The sequence below is a fragment of the Typopeltis vanoorti genome, chromosome 5 (assembly GCF_054136105.1).
Source record: "Typopeltis vanoorti isolate ZY-2024b chromosome 5, IOZ_Tvanoo_1.0, whole genome shotgun sequence".
Classification (NCBI taxonomy): Eukaryota; Metazoa; Arthropoda; class Arachnida; order Uropygi; family Thelyphonidae; genus Typopeltis; species Typopeltis vanoorti.
Window position 1 is genome coordinate 49647665 of NC_143553.1, and position 24600 is coordinate 49672264.

General features: G+C 35.9%; 1 protein-coding gene and 1 non-coding gene across 2 annotated transcripts in view; one reads left to right on the forward strand and one right to left on the reverse strand.

Moving 5' to 3' along the window:
• Positions 1 to 24600, forward strand: part of LOC150106392 (uncharacterized) — a 264780-nt gene that overhangs the window by 233810 nt on the left and 6370 nt on the right. The window contains exons 14-15 of the mRNA XM_090392418.1: positions 8334 to 8451; positions 17483 to 17593. Coding sequence (XP_090248544.1) covers positions 8334 to 8451; positions 17483 to 17593 — 229 coding nt within the window. The remainder of the gene's footprint in view (positions 1 to 8333; positions 8452 to 17482; positions 17594 to 24600) is intronic.
• TRNAT-AGU (transfer RNA threonine (anticodon AGU)) lies at positions 11321 to 11394 on the reverse strand. Its single transcript has one exon. It is a non-coding gene; the product is annotated as a tRNA-Thr (tRNA).

Below are 24600 nucleotides of genomic sequence, written 5' to 3' on the forward strand. Positions count from 1 at the left end.
ATCAGCCACTTCCTATCCATGCCACCAGCCCATTTGCTCCAACTTATGTAATAGTTTTCCATGTGGTATTCTGTCGAACACCTTTGCCAAATTTATCTAATTCCATTGTCATCTTATTATAAAATGTGAATAAATTACTGAGGCAGAAATTACTTTTTATGAAGCCATGCTGCCCCATATAAGTATCATATTCCTATATATCCAGTTCTGAATTTTACTTTTAACCAACTTTTCCAATACCTGAACCACCCATTCCAGAGATACTAATTGGTCTATAATTTGGTACTTCTGTCTTGGAGCCACCTTTATGTAATGGAACTATCTTACACACCTTTTACTCCCTTGGAACCTTGCCAGAACTGAGACTTAGATTAAACAACTTACTCACAGGTACTGCCAGTTCACTTGCACATTCTTAGCACATGAGCTGACATACCATCCAGGGACATTGCCATATTCACATTGATATTTTGCAATATACTGAGTACCTCCTGTTAGTCTGTCACATCAGTAATTTCATAGTCACCACCTGGATGATATAACCCTTGCAAAGCGATCACTTAGTAACTGAACTATTTTTTCTGCTTCTGTTACTTTCCTACCATCAGCATTGAGTAAAGTAATCTTTTCATAATCATTCTTTCTCTTACTTACTACATAGAGAAAAAACTCTTTTGGAGTTACTTTGGCCTGCCTAGCTAATTTTCTCTCAAAATCTGATTTAGCCTTCCTTACTATACTAGTTAAGCCTTTTTTGCTTGTGCTTTATATTGCTCGTGAGCATGCTGATCACCTTTTTGTTCATACTCCTTCTGAAATGCTTTTTTTTTTTTTGAAGATTTTGCTTTATATTGCTACTCCTTCACTTAATCCCTACTCAGTTTATGTTCCCAATTCTAGGTATTCACTCTGATACTCCCTTGCTCAAATAATCCTTGAGACCACTTCCATGCACTAATCACATTCATTCCATGTAGTTTCTTATGCCATGTCACTGCCCCAAGTTGCCTCCTAAATTTGTCATAATCACTACCTTTGTAGTTCTGTGTAACCCTTTCTTGACTGCAATTTTCACATGTTGAGCAGCCTCCCAGGACAAGACTACATGGTCACTTTTCTCAATCATAGGTAGAGTTGTTACTACAGTTATAGACAGATCTGATGCTATTACCAGGTCTAACACTCTCAAACCCCTGGTCCCTTCCATCATATGTGTTTCAGGTAATTTTCCCTTAGTAACTGTATAAATTTCATTTTCATTTTGTCATGTGCCCTTTCCTCCTTCCAATCTATATCACCATAGTTGAAGTCTCCCATGATAATTGCTTAGCCTGCACTCACTGTGCTAGTCTGCTGATGCATGTTGTCCACATCTTCTTCTGGATCCTCAGGTCTATAGCAGCAACCAACAATATATTTTGTCTTATTGGCCCCTCTATCACACCAGATAGTCTCAAATGAACCATTTCCATCATCTACAATCTTCCCTAACTTCTATTTTTGTTGGTTGAAGTTCTTCAGCTTTCATTAATAATAATGTTCCTGTCCTATTTTTTTCTATCTTCTCTGAAAATACAATATCCGTTACATTCTATCCCAGTTACTATATCATTCTCTGACAACCAGATCTAGCTGATGCCAATAATTTTCAGCCAAGTTGAGCAGAACAATCAAAAACAAATCTCCCTAATTTCTGATACTTTGGGCATTTGTGTACATGCATCTCTTGCATAATGACATTACATGCCAATTCAGATTCGAAACCTGGGAAACTGCACCCAGCTCTTCATAATCATTCCTGCACTATCTATCCCAGGGGTGGCTATATTTCCACACAGTCATTCCTGCACTCACACTTTGTCCCCAGGGGTGGTTAGACACATGCTTGATTGCTTCCTCCCTAATATTTCTAGTTTCCCTGGTTTTGCCTCTCATTGAACAACACTTTCTCCAAGCACCTAACTCCAAAACCATTTAAGTCCATCAAATTCACTCCACTGATCTATAAACTGCACACCATTCCTCCTGCACAGTCTTCTCATTGACTCCCTAGCAATCATGGCCCTTCTTCTCAATGCCGTCTGAACATACCAATGCTGGAATAGAATTAGGAGGATATATACTTTTCCAGAAGGACAGAAATGTGAAAAGAGGAGGGGGAGTGCTGTTAATGATCACAGAGGAATTGTGTCTGCAAAGTGTGGAAGTTGATGGTGCATGCACAGATTCTGAATCTGTGCAGTGTGAAGTTGAAATAAACAGGTTACTATATCTGATAGGATGCTGTTATAGGCCAGGGAATGCAGGGAATACTGACTGTGAAATGTTTAGGCAAATTACTTGGGCATGTAAGAAGAAGGTGATCTTGATGGGTGATTTTAATTACAGGAATATAGACTGGAAGGAGGAGATAGTGTGTGGGAACAAGGAGAGCAAGTTTGTGGAATTTCTGAATCTTAAGCAGTATGTGATTGAAGCAACTAGAGGCTTTAATGTAACTTCACAAGATGTAGTTTTTAATGAAGTGTTCACACTGCTGTTAGTTGGTGAGAGTGATCATGAGGTACTTGTTTGGGAAGTGATGAAACAAGAAAAGGTGACTGCCAAAAATGGATACATGTGGAAGTATAAAGCAGGTGACTATAGTAAGCTCTGTAGTCACTTTGCATCATTACATTGGGTAGATGAGCTGAGAAAGATGTTGACAATGCATGGAAACTTACAAGGCAGTGTATGACTGCATACCAAGGGTTAAGCGAGTAAATAGAGTAGGAGTGAAATGGATGAACAATGAAATCAAGCAAGCTGTGCTGGAAAAGAAAATGTTATGGAGGAGGTACAAGACAGTTGGTGGTGATCAGATCCATGAAGAGTATAAAATGCAGGTTAGAAAGGTGGTGAGCATGGTAAAAAAAGAAAAGGTGCGGTATGAGAGAAGATTGACTGGTCAGGCCAAGGTCAACTCGAGGGAATTTTTCTGCTACATGGCAAGCAAGAGGATGAATAATTATGGCAGAATAACATTAGTCATGGCATCAGACTAATAGCTGCAAAGGATATAGTGGAATTATTGAACGAGCACTTTATCAACATATATCTTACTGGTGTAAATGATTCAGTGCAATATATAGAAGAGAGACAAGTATTAGGAGAATTGGAAGTGAAAGAAACAGAGGTGTATCAGATGTTGGTTGGGTTAGACACAAATAAGGCCGTGGGAATGGATGACATATCACCATGTGTTCTTAAGGAATGTGCACCACAGTTGGCTATGCCCTTGACCTGGTTATTTAATGAAAATCTTGCAGTGGGTAGGATTCCTAAGGAGTGGAAAGAATGCAAAATAGTACCACTCCACAAACATAGTTCTAAGACAGAAGTCTCCAACTATAGGTCAGTCTGTATAACTGCAGTTGTGGTCAAGGTGTTGGAGAGATTAGTAAGGAATAGAATACAGAATTGGGTTGATGGAGATAGCATTCTTTATGATGGTCAGCATGGATTTGTAAAGGGTAGGTCCTGTTTTAGTAATTTACTTGCATTTTATGATAAGGTGACAAGTGTGTTAGATAAGGGAGAATAATAGATAGTGATATTCTTAGACTTTGCAAAAGCATTTGATAGATTACCACATGATAAGTTGATAAACAAGCTGCAGAGGATGGGATAGATAGTATATTGGTTAGATGGATCAGAGATTGGCTCTCTGAATGATACCACTAGGTTGTGTATATGATGGAGCAGTGTCTCAAAAAAGGAGGGCAACCAGTGGCATGCTCCAGGGTTCTGTTCTTAGGCCCCTGCTGTTTAACTTATTTGTAAACAATATATCATGTGGACTGACTGTGGATCTTCAGTTATTTACTGATGATGCAAAGTTGGGAAGAATTATAAGTAGCACTGCTGATGTTAATTCCCTTCAGAAAGATTTGAATAGACTTTTTACATGGACAAAAGAGTGGGGGTTATAGTATTAATATCAATAAGTGCAAGGTGTTGCATTTTGGAGTGCATAAATATAAGGCTGTGTACAATATAAATGGTGCCATACTGCAAGAACTGGATGAGATTAGAGATTCGGGAGTGATGGTTGATAGTAGACTGAAGTTTAGAGGGTATATTGCTAGTGTTGCAAAGGCAGCACATCATAGTGCTGCTATGATAAGAGGTACTCTAACATGTAAGTATAAGGAAGTGGTTGTGCCACTGCATAAGGCACTGGTCAGACCACACTTGGACTATTGTTCTCGGATCTGGTCACCTGGTTTTCAATGTGATTTGAAGACATTGGAGAGGGTCCAGAGGAGAGTGACTAAGACAATGTCAGGACTTTGGAATGCTGGCTATGGAGAGAGAGAGAGAGAGAGAGAGAGAGAGGTTGAAGAAATGTGGATTGCAGAGTTTGGTGGATAGGAAGAGGAGGAGAGGTGATATGATAGAGACATTTAAGTCAGTGAGAGGATTTTATCAGATTAATCCAGAGGGGATTATAAAAAGTAGAAGGTGATAGGAAGAACCAGAGGTAATTCCTGGAAGTTATGTAAAAGTGTGGTAAAGAGGGATGTGAGGAGTAGATTTTTTACATGGAGAATTGTCAGTGAATGGAACGCAATATCAGAATGTGTTGTTAATGCAAGGAGTGTTAAGGATTTTAAGATTCTATATGATAAATGCATTTTCAGTTGAATGAACCTCCCAATGAGTCTGTAGACTGCATTGAGGGTGCATAATAATAAATGTACTGTATGTTTTTCATACAGCTGCTTACTACCTTCCTGTATATATACTTCTTTCATAGCTACTTTTCTTTTGTCACCCTTACTTAATTCTGCTGTTTGTTCATATCACTCCCATTCTGTTTAACCTTCAAACTTTAGGAATACGATTCCTCACTGTTGACTCCAAATCTAAAATAGCTTCCAAGCACCATTGATTTGATTTATTTTCTTTAAGCAATGCCAAAAACTCCCCATTCTTATAATTGCACATATATTCTATTATATTTGAAACATTCACACATTTCTCTGCTGGAGACAAAACTGACTCTGTTTTTATAATCAAAATTTTTGATACTGTTAAGTCTATAATTCTAGATCCATTTGTTCCCACCATTACATTCTGTCTGAAATAATTATCTTTTAGAAACTCCAGAAATTTGCTCTCTCTCTCTCTCTCTCTCTCTCTATTGCAGGTGGTTGATTTGTGCTCAAGTTTTTAAAGCCACAATTCATGGTATGTACTTTTGCTGTTGTGCTCATGGATGTATCTACTTGCAATGATAATGAGAATCTCTAGAAGCTAGAATAATGTGAATCTCTGGCTTTTTTTTTTTTTTTCATCTCTTCTGATAAATCGACCTTAGAATACATAACCTGCACAACAGATATTGTAAAAAAAAGAAAAAAGTAAATCACACAGTGTTTACTAAAGTGATCATTCAATATTCAATAAGTGATTAAATAAGTGTTCACTATTAGAGTTCATGTTAAGAATTCAGTCTGCTAGACCTCACACTATGGCTAACTAAATGTGCATATACAGCACACACACACCATTATTATTATTATTATTATTACAGGCAACTCCAAGGAGTCCTTAGACTCATCAAGGGAGGCCCTAAACATCATGTCAAGAACAACTATTAACATCCACACAGTATCTATCATACTTTGCCGTGAACTCATTCACAGTCATGGCACCCACAAGAGACTCTGGCAACTTATTCCTCTCATTCACCCTCTCAAAGTAAAAAAAAACTAGTTCTAACACCTTTGTTAACCACATACTTGCCCAGTTTCCATGGATGGCCCCTAGTCCTCCCACCACCAGTCCTGTTCTGAATAATATCCTCTGAATTGATCTTATAGAAACCCTTCAGTAATTTGAATGTTTCAATTATATTACCCCTTTTCTGCCTATCAACCAATTTCTGCAACCCAGAAATCCTCAACCTGTTCTCATAAGGGTTCATTCCATAAACCTGCTATCATCTTGGTCACTCGCCTCTGGATCCTCTCCCCCCCCCCCCCCATCAAGAAGAAACCCTGGCACCCAGATCTGGGCACAGTAGTCAAAATTCCCTCCACAGTTGTTTCTTTTTTTGCAGCTCAAAGCTTAGTGGTGTTATTCATCCATTTAATCCCTACTTGATTTACTATCTGGAATCTAGGTATACAGTCAGCCATTACCTCCTTCAAATGCTCCTTTACCACTTCCCATGCACTATCAACCTCCAGCCCTTGCAGTTTTACATGCCATGGCACTGAATCAAGCAATCTCCTAAGCTTGTCATACTTACCAGCTCTGTAATTCCACATGTACCCTTTCTCAATTGAAAATTCCACACATTTAGCCACCTCCCAGGTTAAGACCAATCACTCTCACCAATTGGTGGCAACGTGGTCATATTCATTACAGTCAAATTCTCAGATGCAATTACTAGGTCAAGCACTCTTGAACCCCTAGTATATTCCATTACATGCTGTCCCTAGGTATTACATGCTGTCCCTTAATAACTGCATAAAATCCAATTCCTTCCTCCCATGTGTCCTCTCCTCCTTCCAATCAATGTTACCAGTTGAAATCCCCCATAATAATTAGCCTCCTTCCACTCATTGCTTCTATTTGTCTATGCATACTATCTCCACCATCTATTCCATCAACTGGTCTATAGCAGCACCCAACTGTATATTTTGTTCCACTAGTCTCAATCTTACACCAAATAGCATCAAATGTGCTCTCTTCACTATCCTGCAGTTCAACTTCAATTCTCCTTGGCTGCAGTTCATCAGTTATCATCAATAACACTCCTCCTCACATTCTTTTCTCTCTGTTCCTCCTAAACACACTTTACCCTTCACATTCTATCCCACTAGCTATATCATCTTCTGCAAGCCATGTCTCACTAATGCCAATAACCTGTGGCCAGGAAGAGCCAACCAAGGCCAAAAATTCTTCCTTCTTGTTCCTAATACTCTTGGCATTAGTATACATGAAGTGCAGAAGCCTGTTAATCCCACCCCTATCTTGATGCCTTATACTATCCCATTCTGATTTGTTGTCTTTCGTACTAGCTCAGGCATATTATACATATTCTTACACTCAACTGCCTCACTGATGTCTGCATATCCACTTTCACTTCATTCAGCAACACTTTTTCATCTCTGCACACCAAATCCATTCAAATGCAAACCATCCATCTTGTGTGTGTGTGTGTGTGTGTGTGTGTGTGATGATCAGCTTTTACTTGGTTGTTATACATTTGAAAAAAATATAGATTTAATGACTATAAGACCGAGATAACATATAAAGATTTTAATGATAAATACTACTAGTTTCGGCATATAGCAGCCTTCACATGAACCTGCACGCACAATTGCAACAAACAATGGCACGCCAGTTGGAACAACTTGAAAAAATACAACGTTTTTATGTATCGATTATGTGAGGCAATTTGTACCTGTAATTTCCAGTTTGTTTAAATAATTCAATGTTTATTAGTATTCTTTTCCTTTATAAATACCTGAAGAAGGCTGCTATATGCCGAAACTAGTAGTATTTATCATTAAAATCTTTATATGTTATCTCGGTCTTATAGTCATTAAATCTATATTTTTTTTCATATATATATATATGTGAATTCATTTTTACTCGGTTGGAATATTATGAAAAAGTTTTAATGACTGTTACCGAGAGATAAAAAGATGACAAATATATTTAAAAAGATACTACTAGTTTACTAGTTTCGTTGAATCTATTCAATGAAACTAGTAAACTACTAGTATCTTTTTAAATATATTTGTCATCTTTTTATCTCTCGGTAACAGTCATTAAAACTTTTTCATATATATATGCTGGCCTGATTGGCTGAGTGATTAGTATATTCATTCTCCAGCCAAAAGGCTGCAGGTCCGAAATCCTGCCATGGGCATGAATGTTTGTGATTGTCTGTGAAAATACCAGTGGTAGTGGTGGTGGTGTTTGGTAGATAGTGTTGATGTAGTTGCGGTTCGTTGTAGTTGGTGGAGACAGAGTTGCAGAGTAAGTGCCCTCCCTCATTGAGTCTTTGGACTCCCTGGAGGTGCCATGTAATAATAATAATATATATATATATATGCTATTCTGAATGTCAGTTAATATGCTAATTTCTGAAAGGATTGGTTAACTGAAAGTTAACTGTTGGATAATAAAGAAATTACTGTATTTTGTCAATTCAAGTGCTGGTGTTAACAATAATATTATTAGTTAACACCACTTAATAATATTGTTAACATTAGTGGAATGATCTTATATCATTATAAGATTATAATGAGAAAAGTCTTGTATTTTTCCAGGTTGCAAGAAACTGGAAAGTGTACTGTTCATCATGATTCTCTGCCCGAGGATCTGGAAACCATCAAGCAGCTACAGAAAACAATTTCTGAGAAAGAATCACTTATTTATAAATTAAAAGTTAGTTTCTATCTTTAGTTCAAATTAATGATCTTTTAATTTGAATAGCATATTTTACTAGTATATTTAAAATAATTAATTTTCAATTTTCATTATCATATACTGTATAAATGTTGATTAAAAAATGTTCATAATCATAGTAGGGATTGTTTAAGAGTGAAAGCTAGATAACTAGGAAGAGACTTCCATGTATCTGTTAGAAATGTAAAGAACTGACCAGGATATCTGAACCAATGTTCAACCTACACAATATCACAGTGTGTCCTTTTATTACATATCCACCTGGATACTGAATAAATGAGTAAGCAATGTCAGTTTATAACAGTGAACAAATGAACCAGAATAAAATGTAAAGTTGGCTGAGAATAGACCAGCTTAAAGGGAAGGGGGGATTGTAGTTACTTGAACAAACTCACATGCCATTAGTATAACTGAAATAGGCACCATCACTGTGAGAACTTTCATGTCAAAATTGGGTTACAGAAACAAAGAAGACAAAAATGAATGAGGTAGTTCTGATTAATATATATGTAAGATGCTATATCCAGGCATTAGTGATCAAGGAAAAGAACACAAACATTTTTAATGGCAAGTAATCTCTAATTGAGTGTTATGAGCAAATTTCAAAATGCAAAATTGGAATTGGAAAATGAGACTTATTTGCCTATAGAAGTCTTCACCGAGGAATATGTAGGATACTCTTTCAAGTTAACCAAAATAACTCAGTAAGTAATGATAAAGCTGGTTCTTGTTTGGAGATCTAAACAAAAGAGCAGGAAATGAATGCCAGACATATACAAACATTTTGGGAAAAATGAGAAAAAAAGAGAAAGCTAATAACAATGGTAAGTTCCTGCTGTTTCTGTTCAGTCTATGGATAGAATCTGCAAGAAATGTCTCACTAATGATATTATTGTTGATAATGATATCTATATTATATACCGGGTTAAGGAAACAAGAGTATAGAGGGGATTTAAAATCGGAAGTCATCACTTTCTCTTGAGTGAGATGAAAGTTAATATCATATTGAAAAGAAAAAAGAAGAATGTGTAAGAAAGTTCTAAAAATAATCAAAACAAAGCAGCCTTCAGAGGTGAACTGTAGATTCAAATATAAAAATATTATTCAAGAAAAAATGAAACAGTTTCAAGACAAGAATTAAACCTTGGAGACTCAGTGGCAAACTCTGAAGAAAACATTGACTGACTTAGCAAGAGAAGCATATAGTGAAGTTATTTACAAGGATAGAAAACTCAGCACTCCAATGTGAACTCAGAAAGTTTAAATAGGCACTCACAGAAAAAAAATCATCAATCCTGATAAGTAAAAATCAATAGTTGCTCTCAGAGAATATAAGAATGTTCAAAATCTTTTACAAACAATGAAAAAGTTCAGGAATAGAGGAATGAGTAATGTAAAAATTGGGATTTAGTTCAAAGCTATATTGAGAAAGAGCATGTGTTTAGAATGCTGATGAAAGTTAAGTAATTTTTTCAAAATTTAATTTAATAAAATTTAATTACTCATATTAAGATGATGGCTTAAGTTGATGTGATTTATACTCTTTTTGCAATTAATTTTAATCAGCTGTTTTATATGATGCAGTTTTTATTGGATACCTTAGCAATGCTTCGAAAACTTCTCTGTTGTTTAGTTCATCATCTGAGCAATTCAGGTATAGGCTTTTTATGTCCTGTTCCTGTTTTGCAGATGAAGTTGATCTGTCCACCTTAATCTTGGATGTCAATGGTCTCTTCTTCTTCCGTAGGTTTATATTTATATGCTAATTTGGGAATCCCATTGTTATTCATCCTTTCTATGTGGTGTAGCCAATTTTGCTGATGTCCTTCTATTTCTTGTATGATGTTTTTTGTATCTAATCATTCTCTTATTTCTGTGTTGTTCTTTTTATCTAACCTAGTGAATCCCAGGAGAGATCTTAGAAACTTCATCCGTGCTGCTTCTAGTCTTTGTTTGTTTCTTTGTTTTAGAATCCAAGTTTCACTTCCAAATTTGAGAGATGGTTTAGCGGTCATATTATGTAATCTTAATTGAGTTTCTTTAGTCATTTGTTTTCCAAAATTTATTTTAATTATGCCATTCATTCTATTGTAAATTTGTAGTCTTGCTTCCAATTGTGAATCAGTATTGTATTGCGAGATTATATTTCCTAAGTATTTGAATTATTATTATTATTATTATTCCTGACACCTCCAAGGAGTCCGAAGACTCATCACAGGAGGACACCTACAACTCTCTCAACTGATACAACTGTCTCAACCACTGCACCGAACCTCTACTACTAATCATCTCCATCAATGCCATCTACTGCCCACCTCCACCACCACTACAACCAGTATTCTATGTCTGTAAATTGCACGTATTCTGAAGGGCCGATTTGTCTGTATGTGGGATGAAAAACCCGAGTTTCCAGGAGAAAAAACCCTGCTACCTGCTACCATATGAGATCGGCTAACTCACCTTCGATTGAAAATCATCAAAATAAAATTCCTCCTGTCGCGATGAGAATCGAACTTAGGCCTATTCCAACCGAAGGAAGCAATGTACCGTTGTTCTTCCAATTGTGCTACGGAGGCGCTAAAAACATTTCGTTTTTATTACTTGACACCTCCAGGGAGTCCAAGACTCATTGAGGGAGGGCACTTGCTCTACAACTCTCCATCACTCAATCCTCTAACTACATCGAACCGCATTATCTACATCAACGCCATCTACTGTCCATCACGACCACTAGTCTTCATAGACAATCACAAACATCCATGCCCACGGCGGGATTCGAACCTGCAGCCTTTTGGCTGGAGAGCGGATACACTAACCACTCGGCCAACCAGACCGGCAAAAAATTAGCAGGCACCGGTGGGATTCGAACCCACGATCTCCTGTTTACTAGACAGGCGCTTTAACCAACTAAGTCATGGTGCCGCTTAAAAAAAAATGTTCAAAAGCCTGAAATGTGGAAAGACAACGGGAGTAGATGATATTTGGCCAGAAATGCTCAAGTATGGGCTGCACTGCAAACAGCAACTACCTTCATCATCTATACCAACGGCATCTACTGCCGACCGCCGGAAGTATTTTCACAATCACAAACATCCATGCCCACGGCGGGATTCGAACCCGCAACCTTTTAGCTGGAGAGCGGATATGCAGACCACTTGGCCAACCAGGCCGGCTAATTCTGTAACTTGTTCTATTATTTTATTGTTAAGCATAATTGTGACTTTTTGAATGGTGTTTCCACACATTGCCGTAGCTTTTGTTTTAGAGATTTTCATTTAAAATTTTTTTGCTATTTCATTTAGATGGTTAGTTGCAATTTGGAGTTTATCTTCTGAATATGAAATTAGTACTTGATCATCTGCATAAAGTATTGTATTTAGCTGTATATTATTTGTTAGTTTAACTCCTATCTTAACCTTGTCTTACTCCTTTATTTATAGTTAGTATCATTAGTGAGCGTGGCGGTCGTGTTGAGCTATGCTAGAAAACCTTTTTTTTTAATTAAAGTCATAGTGTGGATTTTTGTCTCAAATTGTGCTGCAGTTGCAAATTGTACTGCTTCGGTTGGATACAAGTGTCATTCAGTGGTGATATTGTTTGAAATGTTGTTGTATATATTGTGTTTTTGCTACTGTTTGTTTCACTACTTCAGTATCTAAAGATGGCGTCCAAGAGATGTACGTCAGCGGCTCAGAGGACTTCTATACGAAAGTCTGCCTTGGATTTTTTGCAATGGATGCATTGTGGAACTGCTATATGTATGCACTGAAGAATGTGAAGGATCTGTGGACTGATTGGCTAAATGAGAAGAATGAAAACGTCGGCGTATGTTAGTATATTGCAGAATTTAAATGCAAAAACTCTGCTGTAGGTTTAGATGGAATATCAGCTCGGGTGTTGCATGAATGTGCAAAGAAATTGTCAACAACTCTTACTTAGTTATTTAACTAAAGTTTGAACTCTGGTATGGTCCCTAGGGAGTGGAAGGAAGGCAAAGTAGTTCCTTTGTATAAAGGTGGCTCTAAAACTGCGATAGTTAATTACAGACCAATCACCATCTTGGGAGTGGTAGTAAAAGTATTGGAAAAGTTTGTTAAAGACAGAATTCAAGAATGGGTGGATCACAATATGATACTCTATAGGGGCCAACATGATTTTGTTAAAGGTTGATTCTGTCTTAGCAATTTATGAACTTTTTATAATAGAATGACATCTGAGTTGGACAAAGGAAATGGCTACAAAGTAGTACTTCTGGATTTTGCTAAGGCTTTTGACAGGATACCCCATGGTATACTGTTGTGCAAATTGGAGCAGATGGGGATGGATACTAAGCTGGTGATATGGATAAGAGAATGGCTCAGGGAGAGATACCAGAAAGTGGTGTATGGAGGAGCAGAGTCCAGGATGAAGCAGGTGACCATTGGTGGGCTTGGACTGTTATTGTTTAATTTGTACATAGATGATATAGGAAATGGCTTAAAGGGAGATATTCAGTTGTTTCCCGATAATGCAAAGTTGGGTAGCGTAATAAAAAATCAAGCTGATGTTGAGAGTTTGCAGAATGATTTAAATAAGCTAGCAAAATGGGCAAAAGGTAATGGATATCAGTTCAATGTGGAAAAGTGTAAATTTATGCATTTTGGGATTAAAAGATTACCAGCTGTGTACTACATTCTTGGAATGGTATTCCAAGAGATTGATGAGGCTAGGGACTTGCGGGTGTTGGTGGATAGGGAGATGAAGTTCAGAGGACACATTGCTAAGGTGTCCAAGATTGCACATAGGATTACTTCGTTATTGAAGAACACACTAACATCCAGAGATAAAGAGGTTATTATTCCCCTTTATAAGGCATTGATACTTCCACATTTAGATTACTGTGCTCAAGTCTGGTCACCTGGATTCCTTGGCTCTGAGGAGGTTGTGGAGAGGGTTCAGAAGAGAGTGACTAATGTAAAAAATGTTCCCTACATTGATAGATTGAGAGCGTGTGGACTGCAGAGGTTGGTTGATAGGCAGAGAAGAGGGGGATATGATAGAAACATTTAAATTACTAAAAGGTTTTTATAAGATTGATGCAGGAGAAATATTTCAGCTGTGTGATAGTGATGGAAGAACAGGAGGTCATCCCTGGAAATTAAGAAAAAGTGTGGTTAACAAGGGTGTGAGAACGAGATTTTTTGCCTAGAGGGTGGTGAATGAGTGGAAGCATTGCCTGACTCGGTTGTGAGTTCTTCGTCTGTAAATGAATTCAAGAAGAGATATGATAGATATTGTTTTTATAGTTTGGGTCTCCCGTGATGAGTCTACTGACTCCATGGAGATACCTGTAATAATAATAAAAGGTTCTGATAATGTTCCATCTGTAAATTTGATGCACATTTTTATTTCTCTGTATAGACTTTTTATTGAATTAATTAATTGAGGAGGTATTTTATCAACTTGTAATATTTTCCAGAGTAGATTTCTGTTCAAGTTATCATATGCCTTTTTGTAGTCAATACATAGAAGAAAAGTGGGCAGATTAAATTCTTTTCTTTTTTCTATGATTTGTTGCATTGTGAAAGAGGCATCCTCTACCTCTTCTAAAACCACACTGTTCTTCTTGTTGTTTAGTTTGCTTTTTTTAATAATCATTTTAAATAATGTCTCTATTTGGAGGCAAGATCTGAATGAAGTGTATTGAAGTGGCATTTTAATTTGCTGGGAACCATTGCACTATTAAGCTACATTTCTCCAGAAACACAATATAATGGAGAAGGAAACTCGTTTTAACTAGTACATGTGAAATCAAATTCCAAGTAACTTTCATTGTAACATCATGTAGTACTTTTATGCTTCTTTAAGTAGACACTTTCCTCAGCACTACTTGTGGCTGCTAAGTTGTCGTCACTCTCCTCGTGATTGTCTGTCTGTGCTGTGAAGAATTTTCAAATATTCATATCTAGTGTTTCCTTTCTGAAAATATGAATAATGTATAAAATAAATTATTCATATTTTCAGAAAGGAAGCACTAGATATGAATATTTGATGAAGCATTAGATATGAATAAAATAATGCCAATATTTATACATATTGGCATTATTTTAATAATGCCAATACATTTCACTGTTTTCTGACAAATCAATGAAAATTTAAAAACCATGATAGGAAAGTAAGGTTATGGTACTTTCCAACATACAGTTGTCAGTATGTTGGAAATCTGTTGTCTATATTAATTGTTATGTACAGATGTCACGTGGGTTGTTTAGGATGAGGAAGAGATGGAGAGGATCCTGAGGTGAGTGATCAAGATAGTGCTAGGTCTATAGAATGCTCTCTATAAAGGTAGGTTGAGGATTTGTGGATCACAGAAATTAGTTGATACCCTGAAAAGGGGAGAGGAGAGATATCATAGAGACATATAAGTTACTTGAAGTGCTTTATAGGATTGATATTGAGGAAACATTTTAGTACATGACTAGTGCAGAGAAGTAGGGATCATTCCTGAAAATTAAGAGTGTACTTGGCAAGGATGTGAGGACTAGATTTTTTGCTTTGAAAATGGTGAATGAGTGGAATGAACTGACAGTTAGTTGTGCTTTATTGGTGAATGAGTTCAAAGCAAAGTATGACAGTTATTGTTAGAATGATGGCTAGTGCTTGATGAAATGTTTAGGACCACTCTTGATGAGTCTGTGGACTCCATGGAGATTCCTGTGTAATAATAATAATAAACAATAACATGGTCAATTTCTTGTCTGTTATTGTCATGTGAGTTTCTATACATCTTTCTATTAGAACGTTGCATCTGTAACAACCAGACTATCTCCTTTACAGAAACCCAGCAGGCACTTAACATGATTAGTAGTTTTCGCTTTACTCTAAATTTTCCCAAAACATTTCTAAAAGTCTAGTTTTCATTGAGTATTTTGCTATTTAGATTTCCTGTAGATAAACTTATATGTTGGTTATAACTTTTAATTTTTCAGAAATGACAAGTAGAATATTAATTAAAAACTTTAATCAATACTTTCCTATATTCTAGCAATGTTACATTGCCATCTTCAGGGATCACAAAACAATGATATGTGCACGTAGGCACTAACACTAAGCAAATGAGGCTGAAGAAAGGCAACTGAAGTTGGTCCCAGAGTCCTAAAAGTGTCCCCTAGCAGGATAAATTGGATTGTCTTAACCGTTGGACTGATGTTCTTATAATGCAAACTTCCCAAATTTGTGGCAGTCTCAGGCACCCAAATTTGTTAAGGTTTGGGAATTTTTTCAGAGCTCAGGCTGATTTAGATTTTTATTTATTTATTTATTTTTATTATTATTTAGATTTCCATTTCCTTTTTCTTTATGTCTGCTGTCCTCTCTAATCACATGAAAAATTCATATATTTCTTTCCTACTAGAACTTTTTTTTGGGATAGTAAGCACAAGTAAGATTTATTGTCTGTTTTCTCATTTTGAACTCTGCCCACATTACTCTACTTGAAATTGTTTGTTTCAAGAAGTTTAGCTTTGTATTGCTCTTGAATATTACACGCTACTTTTTCTTTTTATTGATCACCACTGCCTCTGAACATAACATCTTATAGTTATTATTTAGATGTATCAAATTTTTCTTCCCTTTCTCTCTCACTAACACCAGTATTGGTTATATGTTACTTTTGTAATACCTATGCTAATGCCACCTTTTTTTCTAGTAATGCTTCACATGATGATGGTGCCAATCTTCAGCTGAGTGCGAGTTTGTTCCAATAGCTTGATTATCAGTTTTTGTCCTAATCTCTGGTGAAAACAGCATAGACATTGTTTTACCAGTAATGTGCGAGCCTGCATAACATTTCATTATGTTGTACTCACATATTTGTTTAAGCTAACACAAAATATTGGTTCGCCAACTATTATAGTAGTAGTATATCAGATACTACTGATAGTATATCAGTAGTATAGTAGTAGGATCACATTAAGGGGGGATATTCTAGTAGTGTGTGCCATAAGGATCTGTTTATTAATGCTATTCAGATAAGTTGAAATGAGGATATGCATATATTTTGTGGATGATGCAAAGTGCAAAGTTTAGGAAAAACTACGAGGAGGATAATAAATAATATGGCTATCCAGGAGGATTTGAATAGAGTGCCTGTGTGAGCACATTTGGTGTGCTACAAATTCACTCATACACAGTGTAGGATTTTGAAATTTAAAAAGCAAGGGTAGAATGCTTTGTGCACAAATGTGGTGGAATAGTTTGAAGGATGGAAGTGATAAGAGACTAGGACTTGAAACTTAGGGATCACTCTTCTAGAACTGTGTGGATACCACAACAGATTATAGCAATGACAAGGTGTATGCTGACACATAGACAAGGTTATGGTTCCATTGTAGAAGACCCTGATTGAACTGCCTAATGTTCAATTGAAGAAGAGTATACTCCAGTCAGGGAATATCATCTGCAAAATCTGGTGAACAGGACATTAAGTTGAAGCATTTGTACCAGATTAATGCAGAATGGATATTTCGAGGAGTAGAGGAAGACAGGTATAGAAAAAGAAGCCAACTCTGGTAGTTGTAAAAGGAAGGTGTGAGAGGGAAGTTAGAAGTATGGTTGTTACTTAGTGTGGTGAATGAATGGAATGCATTGTCTGAGAGCATCATGAGTGCAGAAAAACGGAACGAGTTTAAGGCACAGTCTGATAAACACTGTTGCTGATATTGAGAACATCCCATGAGTTTTTGACTCTATCAATCTAATAATAATAATCAAATACACTTGATGAAACTTTTGCTCAGACATTAGTGTTAATGATATCAGTTAATTTCAACATCTGTTTAGGTGGGAGTTATTTGTTGAGGTATGATCTTGATATTTACATTGTAAAATTTGCAAGATAAAACCTGTTGTTGTATAGAAATAATATATCTTTATTTATCTGGTTTCAATTTAGTATTATTGTTATGAGAATGACTTTTCATAAAAATAGCTCTGGTCACTAATTATATTTATAAATTTTTATTTTTAGGAAGAAAAAAAAATACTGCACACTGAGCTAATAAATCAGGATTCAGATAGAAAAAGAGTATACTCCAGTCAGCCGGTTGTTAATATGTTTGATTCAGTTTTATGTAACAAAGTAAGAAAAAATTTTATGAATATAACAAATACTACAGTGTGTGTGTAAAAAAAAAAAAAAAAAAAAAAAAAAAAAAAAAATTAAAAAAAAAAAAAAAAATATATATATATATATATATACAGTCATACCCCAAAGTTACACAGTATGGTAGGGACCAACAAAAAGCGTGTAAGTCGAATTCGCATAACTCGGGGTATAATTTTGCATGTAATTTATATATACAAACATGCAAAATATTAGTTAATTGGGACCAAAGGTTTACAAAAACACCTATATTTTTTAAGAAATATAATCATAATTGCAGTTTTTTGTACATAAAAGAAAGAAAGTTATTTCGATGTTGATGGTTTCATAAAATCTAATAGATTCGTCTGACGGCATAATGTCTTTTTCTTGTCATGCAAAATTTCTTCATAGCAAGCTAATGAATTTTTTATTCCTTGCCTTGTGGCTACAATTCGTTCCTCATTAGAATCAATGTCCTCCAAAATCTGTAAACCTTTCTTTTATGATTGTTCTTACTGTGGATTCCTGTAGATTGAACTTCTTTGCTAGCTCACAAATTTTCATTCCACCTTCAAAATCCTTAAGAATGTTGAGTTTTGTTTCCAAAGTCAATGTTTTTCTTTTCTTGCTAGCTATAGAAGAATCGGACTTGCTTCTTTTGGACAACGTTATTATTTTTTATGTGATAAAATTTTTATCAAGAACATAACATTAAACAATCGCAAGGTTTGTAGACTATAAAAATCGTGTATGAATGGAGACTGTGCAAAACACGTCGGTGCTTGTTCACAGCATGTGCGACACTGGTGAATGCGGCTGACACCAGAAAGATACGACTAGTGGTGAGGCGTGAAGAGGGACAAGAATACGTACATATAAGAAACCACGTAACTCCGGATTCGCATAAGTCGGGGTATGACTGTGTATGTGTGTGTGTGTGTGTGTGTGTGTGTGTGTGTGTGTGTGTGTGTGTGTGTGTGTGTGTGTGTGTGTGTATATATATATATATATATATAACCATGCAGCCAGAAAGAAGTGTGTATTTCTTAGAAGGAAATTCACACAACTTTCAGAAATGTTTTTAAACTATATATTGAATAGTGCTAAATAATGTAAAATTTTATTATGTATGTTTATTATGAGTTTAAGGTTTACTAAGCTATATGAATGACACTCATGATGAGTCTTTTGATTCCATGGAAGTCTGATAACACAGGCCAACACAATTTTTGCTGACTTTTATATGAGACTTGTTTTTTACTAATTTGGGTGCGCTGATTTCAAATATCAAACCCATTTTTCTCTATCACGTCAGGTTTTTCCTCTATGGCATTTTCTTTTTGCTAATTTGTAAGTTTTTGATAGTTTTAAGGAAGCAGTACTATTTAGAGGATCAAAAAAATTGATTTTTTAATATTATTTTCTGAAAGTATGTACTTTTAAAAATCTGTTCCTAACTTTTTATCAAGAAATTCAAAAAATTCCAGAAGATATAGCCTATTATTCAAAGCAGTGTGCAGATCAGAATCGGAGCGCTCACCGCTCTCGCTTGTTAGTAAACGAATAAATGTGTAAGAACCTGCAATGGCACGTACTGGCGCTTTGAATGCGAGAGAGGCCGATAATTAGATACATAACTATTTAACAATATTCATTAAAAATTACAAGAATATTTATAAAAAAATAACAATTTTACTTACACATGAGTTTCAGGGAATAAATTTTTGTTTGTAGCAATTTCTGCTGTGTGTTCTGTTTTGGCAATCCCTTTGAATACTCCAACAGTAGTCGGCCATCATGTGAGAATCCCATCTTCCTTGGTACCGATCTTCCATAGTTTTTAAATCTTGATGAAATCTTTCACCTTGTTCATCGCTTACAGCACCTAAATTCTCGGGAAATCTATCAAGATGACTGTATAGGAAATGAAGCTTTATGCTCATGTTGCAACCTAGGCGCTGGAAATTTTCAAGCATTGTTTCCACTAGATCTTTGTAATTGCATGTTTTTTTGTTTCCAAGAAAATTATTCGCAACCATTGTAAATGAAGTCCAGACCTCTTTCTCAGTTTCGTTCATAGAGTTGATGAAATTTGGGTCTCTCATTAAAGTTCTAATTTGTGGTCCATCAAATACACTGGCTTTAATTTTTTCATAACTAAGTCGTGGAAATTTTTCACATATGTATTGGAAACAGTCACCTTGTAAATCTAAAGCTTTAACATACTGCTTCATAAGACCTAGTTTGATGTGTAGAGGTGGAAAAATGATTTTTTTCTCTGTCAATTAAAGGTTGATTTATAACATTCTGTTCTCCAACATTTAAGGATATTCTAAGAGGCCAATGTTTCTGACTCCAGTGTTGGTTTCTAGCTCGACTATCCCAGAAGCATAGAAAACACGGAAACTTTGTATATCCTCTTTGAAAGCCAAGTCAAAAGTTCACTATTTTAAGATCCACACAGATGATCCAGTTATGGTCTGTATATTTTAATAACTTCAGAACCTTTGTAATGTCCTCATATGTTTCCTTTAAGTGGACTGAATAGCCAATAGGAATTGAGCCATATACATTCCCATTGTGTAGTAAGACACACTTGAGACTTCTGCTAGAACTGTCGATAAATAAACGCCACTCATTTGGATGATATTGTACAACACTCATTTCAGTTAGTAAACCTGACACATTGTTACAGTAAACAAATCCACACTCGTGTTTAAAATATTGTACAAGATTACTTTCCCTAAAAAGTTATCTTCGTATCTTGCTCCAGTAAGTTTTTTTCATTTAATCTTGAAGCTAACAATTGCGATGATTCCTTTGATAGTCCAAATCTCTTACTAAGTCATTCAATTCCACTTGAGTAAAACGTTGCAGTCCAGAACTAGAAATTAAATTTTCATTGTCTAAATCAACATCCGAGTCTTGCTCCTCAAGAACATCTGGCATATCCCGATCATGCTTGTTCTCAAGTAAAGGAAGTCCTTTATAAATTGGCACGGCTATTTCATTGGAATGAGCAACTGGCCGAATTGCTGAGTCGAGATTTGGATACACAATTTTTTTCTTATTCTTCTTATTAACCAGAAGGCTGAACTAAACAAAAATAGCAATCATCTACGTGATTTTTCGGTTCATGCCAAATCATTGGAATGCCAAAAGCTAATTTTTGGCGTTTTCCCTTGCTCCACTGTTGTAAATTTTCTACACGACTTATACACTTTATTTGGAGCCCATGACTTGTCCTGATCTGCAATTTTTTCGTCAAAGTATGCAAAGTACACTTTCTTAACGAAATCAGTGATATTTGTACTTTGACTGGGAACAGTAAAGCTGCCACAAATGAAGGAATCTACACTATTGACACAATTTCGAGTAGTAGACATGATGTATTTTCTTCACTGCCGACTAACATGCAATTAACAAGACAAAAAAAAACCAGACTTTATTGAGACGTTATAAGCGCTCATCATACTTTCACGATCGATTAACGATTGACTGATTTCGATCGTTCTTTGTCCGCTATGATGCATATAGCATTCATTTGTTTTAGGCAGTTGTCATCGCCTACTTTTCATCACCTAAATATATTAGATCGGTTATCGGCCTCTCTCGCATTCAAAGCGCCAGTACGTGCCATTGCAGGTTCTTACGCATTTATTCGTTTACTAACAAGCGAGAGCGGTGAGCGCTCCGATTCTGATCTGCACACCGCTTTGAATAATAATAGGCTATATCTTCGGGAATTTTTTGAATTTCTTGATAAAAAGTTAGGAACAGATTTTTAAAAGTACATACTTTTAAAAATATTACAAATAATATTAAAAAATTGATTTTTTTGATCCTCTAGATAGTACTGCCTCCTTAAAACTATCCAAAACTTACAAATTAGCAAAAAGAAAATGCCATAGAGGAAAAACCTGACGTGATAGAGAAAAATGGGTTTGATATTTGAAATCAGTGCACCAAAATTAGTAAAAAAACAAGTGTCAGATCATAATCAGCAGAAAAAAAACTTTTTTTTGTTGGCCAGTGTAATTAGATGAAAATGTGCATTTTTAAACCAAGCTTAGACAAACAACTTCAACTACTCCTGGGCAGGACTGATATTATTATTATACAGGCATATTCATAGAATCAGAAAACTCACCGTGGGAGATCCATACTAATCTTTATACACAAAATACCTATCGTTCCTCTCTTTAAACTCATTCACCATCAGGGTACTCACAACATCCAGGAAAAAAAAATCTAGTCTGCTCATCCTTTCTAACCATACTCTTATACAACTTCTATGGATGGTCCCTACATCTTTCTATTTGTCATATATTGAAAAATTTATTTTGTGTCAATCTTATAGAATCCCTTTAGTAACTTACAAGTTTCTATCATATCCTCTCTTTTCTGCCTATCAGCTTAGTTTTGCAATCCGCACACTTTCAATCTATGCTCATGTGGAGTATTCCATAGACCTGTCACCACATTGATCACTCATTTCTGGATCTGTCCCACTACCTCCTGATCCCTAAGAAAATCAGATATCCAGATCTGACCACAGTGCACAGATCTGGAACACAGCCTTTCTGAACTTCAGCTTTCTGTCCACCATAACTTTCACAAGTCTCTAGCTTCATGAATTTCCTAAAATCCAGTCCCATTAATGTGATACACAGTATCACACCTTTTCAATCTGAAGTGACTTACATTTTGCAACATTAAATTGATAACCATTATCTTTTGCCCACAATGCCAATTTATGCAAATTATCCTGCAGGATATTTAAATCACCTTCATTAACTATTGTCCTTCCCCAGTTTTGCATCATCAGCAAACAACTGAATATTTACCTTTAAATCATTCCCTATATCATTAATATGCAAATTAAATAGAAGTGACCTTGGCACAGAGCCTTGACATAATGCACTAGACACCCTCATTCTCCTAGATTCTGCTCCACCGTATACTACTCTTGTCAGGTATTCCCTCCCATCCATTCCCATTTGTTCCAATGTATGTAATAGTTTTCTGTCCAGCACTATCATGGCATAGCCATTTCCCTTATCTTATTCTGCTGTCATGTCATTATAAAGTGTGACACATTACCAAGGAACTTAACTTTTCACAAAGCTGTGCTGCTCACTATAGAATATTGTATTCCTATCCAACCATTCCTGGATTTTACCTTTAACCAAATTTTCCAGTACTTGAACCACCATTCCTGAGATACTAACTGGCTGTAATTTGCTGCTTCTGTCTTGGAGCCTTTATGTAATGGAAGTATCCTACTTTCTTGGAACCTTGCCAGAGACTTAAATTAAACAACTTCATCAAAGGCACTGCCAATTCTTTTGCACATTCTCATAGCATGCAGGTTGACATTCATCCAGTAACTACAGTTATCCACATTGAGATTTTTTAATATGCTGAACACCTCCAGTTGGGCAGGTGCATTGTCCTGATGAAAGATGATTTTTTTCTTCTGCAAACTGGTCTTTTCTCATGAATTTTTTCATCTAGTCTGGTTAAAAGATCGGAATAATATTCCCTGGTTATTGTTTTACCCTTTTCAAGATAATTAATAAACAAAATGCCTTTAGCCTCCCAAACCACCAATGCCATGACCTTTCCTGCTGATGTAACCAACTTTGTCTTCTTTGGCGCTGTACAACCAGTTTCTGTCCATCATTTTGACTGCTGTTTGGATTCTGGTGTGAAATGGTGAATCGAAGTCTCATCCATAGTAATAAATCGACGCACAAAATCAGATATATTCTTGTTAAAACGCTCCAAGCACTGTTCAGAGATTTTCATGTGAGTGCATTTTGATCCACTATGAGCAAGCAAGCTTGGCACTGATCTTATGCAAGCTTTTTCATTTGCAATTCTTCATGCAAAATATATCCTACACATTCTTTTGAAATGTCTATAGTCTCAGCAATTTTGACTTTGACTCCGGTCATCCAATACCATATCGTGCACTTGATCAATGATTTCTGTTGTTGTTACACTTTTTGGACGTCCTTCACGTGGATCATTTTCAAGGCTGGTAAGGCTATGTTTAAACTCGGCAGCCCATTTCTTAATTGTCAAAAACAAAGGAGAAGAGTGCCCATAAACTTTAATGAACTTTGAATGAATTTATTTTGGTGTTAAACCTTCTTTTACAAAGAATTTTATAACCGGACGATACTCAATTTTATCCATTTCAAGGGATAGACAACAATTTTGCTTCAGGTAGCTGTATAAAACAAACTACTTAATAAAATGACTTGCAATTTCACATGGATGCTTATGACAGATGTATCAACTTAGAAAAAAAAATCTTGCCGATAGTATTGCCATCTATCGTCGAGGCTGAGAATTTTTCAGACCACCCACATATGTGGTAAGTGATGATAAAGGTGATTGGGCAGGTGAGGAGATCACAACAAAGTGGCTTGAATAGGACTGGTTATAGATCTAAAAATGAATTACTGTGTTTGTTTACAAATTCCAGAAGTATAAGAAATAAGGGAGATGAAATTGTTTCACTGATTAAGTTTTTATAAATTAAAATAAATTTTAATACACTTCCAATATTTCAGCAACATCACGTTGATTCTCAGCCAATGGCTACCCCCCCCCCCCAAAAAAAAATCCAAAAATATTGAAACCAATAAACCAACTCCCTACCTCTCACAACAAGGATTACTCTAAATTCATCACCATACCCTATATCCGAAGCACCTCGGAAAAAATTACAAAAATCCTAAAAAAACATGACTTAACTTCTTGTTACAGACCTCACTGCAGCTGTAAGCTGTCCTACTTTGACCAAACAGGCAGGACAGCTAATATTAGAATTTCAGAACACAAGGACTATTTCCGGTTTCACCAATACAGCCACTCTGGTCTTGCAGACTATGCACTGGACACCCACCATAGAATACGGTGGAAGAAAGCCACAATAATACACTGTAGTAAATTCAAATATGAAAGGCTTTTCATGGAATCTGCCTCAG